At 44.2% G+C, this 7,046-nt stretch overlaps 1 protein-coding gene across 1 annotated transcript in view; it reads left to right on the plus strand.

The window, feature by feature from the left end:
* Positions 1-5,671, plus strand: part of GIPC3 (GIPC PDZ domain containing family member 3) — a 109,134-nt gene extending 103,463 nt beyond the window's left edge. The window contains exon 6 of the mRNA XM_069976637.1: positions 5,425-5,671. Within this exon, the coding sequence (XP_069832738.1) occupies positions 5,425-5,555 (131 nt within the window). The 3' untranslated portion in view covers positions 5,556-5,671. The remainder of the gene's footprint in view (positions 1-5,424) is intronic.
* Positions 5,672-7,046: the final 1,375 nt, after the last annotated feature.

The raw sequence follows: 7,046 nt of genomic DNA on the forward strand, positions 1-7,046 counted from the left end.
ACGGACTCGGGGGAAATTGCTCTACACATTTTTTTCCCTCTTTTAACCCCTTGTGAAAATGATAAATTCAAGGCTAAACCAACATTATAGTGTAAAAAATGTAATATTTCATTTTCACGCCACATTGTTCCACATTTGTGCCCGTCACCAGTGGGGTCCATATGCTCACTACACCCCTTGTTACATTCCCTGAGGGGTGTAGTTTCCATAATGGGGTCACTTGTGGGGGGTTTCAACTGTCTTGGCAACACAGGGGCCTTTTGAATGCAACATGGCCCCTCGAAATCCATTCCATCCAAATCCAGCCTTCAAAAACCAAATGGCGCTCCTTCCCTTTGGAGGCTTACCCTGCACCCGCATGGCGCTTTATGTCCACATGTCGGGTATTTCCGTACTCAGAGGAAATTGCGCTACACATTTAGTGTTTTTTTTTTCTTTTAGCCCCTTGTGAAAATGAAAAAATCATGACAAGATTAATGATTTAGAGTAAAAATTTTACAAAAATTACACTAAATGTTTGTCTAGCCTTGATTTTTTCCATTTCCACAAGGGGTTAAAAAAGAAAATGAACACAAAGTGTGTAGGGTAGTTTCCCCTGAGTACGAAAATACCCCACATGTGGGCATAATGTGCCATATGGGCACAGGGCAAGTCACCAAAGGGACAGAGCAGCATTTAGAGGCTGGAATGGAGGATGGAGGCCATGTTGCATTTACAAAGCTCCTGTGCTGCCAGGACAGTAGAAACCCCCCACAAGTGACCCCATTCTGGAAATTACACCCCATAAGGAATCTAACAAGGGGTGCAGTGAGGATATGGACCCCACTGGTGACGGGCACTTACGTAGAACATGTGCCGAGAAAATAAAAAATACCATTTTTTTTCATTTTCACGTCCCAAATGTGGCCTTCACCAGGGGGCTATATCCCCGCTGCCCCCTCTTGTTAGATTCCTTATTGGGTGTAGTTTCCAGAATGGGGTCACTTGTGGGGGGTTTCTACTGTCCTGGCCGCACAGAGGCTTTGTAATTGCATCATGGCATCCTCTAATGGGAATGGCGGCCATACCTACTTAGCTGGGGAAAAGGGACAATCCTAATTTATTTGGGGGTATTAGGCCAATTATTGGTTTATAAGGTTGAAAATGACAGGTGTCCATCAAATTCAACCTGTGTTGACCCTCGTGAGGCAGACGACAGTAGCCTTATCACAGGGGAAAAATTCCTTCCCGACTCCATAATGGCGATCAGAATAATCCCTGGATCAACGTGACCCCTGAAATAGGAATAAGGGGAAGAATTTAGATAATGTAGAACCCCAATGACGTGTGGTACACCTTGGAGCGATCCAGTATGCAGAGGCCGGGGGGATCAGGACAGGTGTCACACGGGAAAATGGTGTCCTTCCCTGTCACGCCACACTCTGCACTTCTTCTGGGGTCTCCTGTTTTCCAGTGTGGGGGACGTCACCTGGAAAATGTTGTCCTGGTGTGATACGGGGTCCCTCATATCCAGAAGCGCTGGGTCCGCTCCATGGCTGCTAAATATTAGGGCTCTATTACTGCTTCTGATATGTTCGGATCATGCACCAAGCTACAGGGCAGCGAGGGAGCGGAAGAGGGGGTGCTGGTATAAAAGTTATCCCCGTACAGATGGTAACCTTTATCCAGCAGTGGGAAGATCAGTTCCCGGACGATCTTCCCACTTGTTCCGAGGATGGGGGGGGAGGGGGCATCTGGGGGCTGGATTCGGGTGTCCCTTCCTACATACGCTCTAAGGGTACGTGCACACTGCGGAATCGCGACAGATAACCCTTCGTGCATTCCGCAGTTGGCACCCGCCGGCGGAGTGATGCAGGCACACGTCTCCATCCGTGTCATAGACTCTATTCTATGCACAGGCGGATTCCGCTCTCCGTCCAACGTATTCATTCTTTGGATGGACGATGGAATCCGCCTGTGCATAGAATGGAGTCTATGACACGGGTAGAGACATGCGCCCGCATCAGTCCGCCGGCGGGTGCCAGCTGCGGAATGCACAAAGGGTTATCCTTCGCCATTCTGCAGTGTGCATGTACCCTAAATCTGTAAGAGTACCCAGAGGTACGCTCACAGAGTTTGTAGAATTTCACGCCATACCGTCATCTCTTATTGGGACGGTACTGGCGGAAAAGACGTGTCTGGGGGGCAGCGTACGCTACGCAACCCCCCAGACATGTCACTGGATGATGAGGATGATGAGGATGAATGGAGGAAAGAAGGATCCCCCCCATTCATCCTCACTGGCTGTTTCGGAGTCGGAGGCAATAATAACGTATCCCTCTGACGCCGAAAACACCCTGGGGGTCATCTTTATACGGGGACTAGTATATGGGGTATGTAGTGGTGGAGTGTCAAACTTTATTCAATGTAGTGTGGTGTAATGTAGTGTTTTTTACGTGTTTTTTTTTTTTACAGTAAGTATAAAAAAAACCTACGCCAACAAAGGCGTTGCTGATAAATGCCGCACTTATGTGCGGCACTTATCAGCAGACCGTGGCAGTAGGATATAGAAAAAAAAAACACCTACGCCAAAAAGGAGGAGTTGCTGATTAGCAGCGCACTTTCGTGCGATGCTGATCAACACTCAGCGGCGATAGGGTGCGGAAAATAGAAAAAAAAAAATTGGGGAAAAAAAAACAACTTTTTCTACATTCTGAACATCCCTGTAGCTGCTGATAAGTGTATTACACATATCAGCCGCTAGGGGGCAGCAGAGCGCAAAATCCGGAAAAAGACGAGGCTGGAGCCGAAAATAGCCAAAAAAAGCAGATGGGGACCGCCGGAAAGACCTGAAGACCGAATGAGAAGACTGAGGACGCCGCAAACCCAGAAGACGCCGATCAGGACCCCGGGACAGGTGAGTAATGTACAAATACCTGCTCTGGACCCCTCAGCTACCTAGCTGAGGGGTCCAGAGCAGGTATTTACTATTTTGGGGGACTCTTATCGCCGTGCCACCGGCCCGATCGCCGTGAACGGCAATCGGGCCGGTGGCACCGTGACCACCATTACTTTTTACAGTAAACCGCCATTTTTTTCTGGGTCATCGGGTCACCGATGACCCGGAAAGGTTCCGATCGCCGCTATTGGCTGATCTGAATTGAACAGCCAATAGCGGCGATCGTAAGCACGGGGGGTGTTAACCACCCCCCGTGCCGAGAAGCTAAGTTGGCCTGCTATGATTTATAGCAGGCCATCTTCCCCGATCGCTGTGTGCGATCGGCCCTGATGCGCTAAGTACCAGGGCGCGAGGGCGTAAGTTTACGCCCGATGTCGTTAAGGGGTTAATACCACTTTCATTTTGAGTAAAATGTGTGAACAGGTGGAAAAAAACTGCCCTATTTTGCAAAAGCAGGTAGTAAATAATGAGCGTTATTTGGATGGTTGTAATCATTTGCAGAAGTTATTCTGTGCAGTATGTGCACTGCTGGACGATTTCCCATTGACGTCAATGGAGCGCTTTATTAGGCTATGATCACACAACGTATCCTTTCGTAAAAGTACGGCCTTTGTTGCAATCGGATACAACGGCCGGACTTTTCACGAAAAGATACGTTGCCTTGTCTTTTATGGAATCCCGGCCAGAGTGTATTCACATAGTATACGCTCCAGCTAGGATCTCTCGCGGCACCGTAGAAAACTGACATGTCACTGAATAGTGGACGCAGAAAACCCTGTCAGTGCACACTATGGAGCGAGTGGCTCCGGACGCATAGTGTGCAGTGGGAAGTTCTGATACGGGCGCCCGCATCAGAACTCTGCGGCTGCAAAGATCATCCGGAATGATCTTTTCAGAGACCCCGGATGGGTCACGGAACAGCTGGTTTCATACGTTGTGTGAACATAGCCTTATACTGATAATATGGCCATATTTTAACCTCAAAATTACAGCCATATATTTCATTTATTTTGCAGTGTGTGAACATAGCCTAAAAGGGTCCTCTGGGCAAAATGTCATGATTAGCTCACTGATTAGCGGGGTGTAGATATATATGTATATACTATTAGAGATGAGCGAACCTCGAGCATGCTGGAGTCCATCCAAACCCGAACGATCAGCATTTGATTAGCTGGGGCTGCTGAACTTGGATGAAGCTCTAAGGTTGTCTGGAAAACATGGATACAGCCAATGACTATATCCATGTTTTCCACATAGCCTTAGGGCTTTATCCAACTTCAGCAGCCACCGCTAATCAAATGCCGAAAGATCGGGTTCGGATGGACTCGAGCATGCTCAAGGTTCGCTCATCTCTATATACACTATACATAATAATATATCAATTACTAGAGATAAGCTAACAACATGAACGAAAATTCATTAAGAACCTTGCAAAATATTTGTTTTTATACCGTACAGAAGTTTATGCAAAGTTCATAGCCAGTTTATAAAGATGGCGGCTGCACAATTTAATACATGTAAAAAAACAAAAAAGAGCCTATGCTTAACTGTCCATGCTACCCCGGTGTCCTCCACCAACTTGTCTTGTGTATGTTTACTTATGACAGCATGCTTTTGTTCAAATGTTTTTTTTCAGAAAGGAAAAACAGCAACATTGGAATAAAAGCATGCTGTGATAAGTAAATATACAGAAAACAAGCTGGGGAAGTATAAAGCCATACACAGGGATTGTGGCTATGCAAATTAGAAAACTAACTGTATACAACTGTTTAATCTCTTAAAATAAATCATACTATTTCATGGTATAAAGAAAAGTTCAGGTTAGTCTGAACCAAAGTCGAATTTTGTTTTAAATTTTGGTGCATCTGCTGAAGGGAACTTTTGAAAAGTTTGCTCATCTCTGCCAAATACCAATCACAGTGGTGCCTTTTAATGCAGTTTACTTTAGCTTCATCGCATTCAACCAAAATGGACTGGGCGGATATTGCAGGAATGCTCAGAGCTGTACCCAGAAAACAATAAAGGGACACAGCGCTCACCTCAGCACCATGTCAGCAACTGAGGTTTTCTATCGGGATTGGCTTTTGCTCTGGGCAGTTCTTGACATAGACAGAGGTGGCAGCAGAGAGCACTGTGTCAGACTGGAAAGAATACACCACTTTCTGCAGGACATACAGCAGCTGATAAGTAATGGAAGACTAAAGATGCTTAAATAGAAGTCATTTACAAATTTGTATGACTTTCTGTGGCCGTTTTATTTGAAAAAATACTATTAATAATGAAATTTGACGGACTTCCCCTTTAACATAGCCAAAGGGTGTACTGAAGTGCAACTGAATAAAAGTTGCTGATTATTAATATTAAACATTTCTAGCTAGTACCACAATAAAACCTGGTGGAGCGTGTTTATTATGGTGAAACAATCCCAGGCTAGTTATAATTATAAATGGAAGGATAATAAAAGCAGTGTTTCCTATCTCTTCCAGCAACAACCCTCGTGGAGACCGCCAAGGAGAAGACGACCCCTGAAGACTTTGGCCGAGCACTTGACAATTTACTAGGAGAATTTGCTTTTCCTGCGGAGTTTATTTTGGAGGTTTGGGAAGCCATACACTAGAAAGAGAACTGAACATCATTTCTGGCATACATGTCTACTCCACAGTAAAAAATAAAATAAAAATTAGCGAGGAACGAAAAATTATAGTTTTTTTTGTCCTGTGGCTTGAAAAGAACTTCTGGCAATATATGAATGAATCTGTATAATGTAATCATAGTATCCAGCCATTTGTGTATGATCCCGGGTATACAATAAAGCATGTTTAGTGTATTTGTGTAGGTGGCAAACATTGGGATATATAGCAAGGTCTGAATATGGCCGCTTTCTTCCAGAATCAGTACCTCTACTGTCCTCAGGTTCGGTGTGGTGGGTTTTCAACTGAGTTTAATTGAGCTGGCTTGTAATACTGCACTCAGGGGTGGTGCTGTTTTTTTTTTTACACATTTTTTGCTGCAGTCGCTGCATTTTTAAAATCCTATATCACCTCTTTAATACTGTAGATGGGTACTGTAATTTCAAACAACTTTCTTCCATATGATTGGTAATATTTTTTTAAATCACCTCATCAACTAAAAATTACTCTTTGCCATAAAAAAACAGCTCTTAAAAGTAGAGATGAGCAAAGTGAATCTGGCGAATCAAAATTTGTTGGGACATCATATTGGGCTTCGTTCTGCCTATAGGAATTCACTGGGACCAGTGAAGACACAGTCCATATTATTCACTTACTGGACACTGCAAACTCCTGTAAACTTCTGTTGAGTTATATCAATTTACTGAGATTAGTGAATTGAGCGTGTGCCTCACATAATAAGTGGTCGCACTCCACTCTTAGTGTGTTCCAAAAATTTGTTTTCATTAGTGAACTAATTGTGCGCCTTACTTAATCAGCGCTCACACTCCACTCATACTGTGTTATACAAGTTGAGTTTCATTACTGAACCAAGTGTGCGCTTTACATAATCAGTGCTTGCACTCCACTTCTACTGTGTTAAATAAGTTAGATTTCATTACTGAACTGATTGTGCGCTTTACATAATCAGTGCTCGCACTCCACTCCTACTATGTTCTAAAAATTTGTGAAAGTGTCACTTTACGCCATTCATTTACTAATATCCACTGCTGTCCTGGGAGAAAATTGATGTTACAACGTTTCTGATATTTGACACTCTTACCACAACATTCTTAAACGAATTCACCCTACTGTAATAGTCCCAGAACTGTAGCTACTATAGTTTTGTCTGTTTTAATGAAATTTCTTAAGATTCGATTTGCAAATCTAAACGGGTTTGATCCAAAATTCGCGAACCCCACAAAACAAATTTCCGACTGCTTCGCTCATGTCTACTTAAAAGGGCTGTGTCACAAAGCAAATACGGTACAATCAGTTGTATTCCACATACATATACTGTATGTACAGGCAGTGGCGGAGTAAAGGTACCCTAGGGCTGGTCTGTCCACCCAACCTGCCCCCGCCCTGTCCATCCAAAACCCACCCCCACTAGAAAAAAATTCTTAGGCCCTAAACCCACTGGTCTTAGTAAAGTGCAA

Source organism: Dendropsophus ebraccatus, chromosome 7 (assembly GCF_027789765.1).
Source record: "Dendropsophus ebraccatus isolate aDenEbr1 chromosome 7, aDenEbr1.pat, whole genome shotgun sequence".
NCBI classification, from domain to species: Eukaryota; Metazoa; Chordata; class Amphibia; order Anura; family Hylidae; genus Dendropsophus; species Dendropsophus ebraccatus.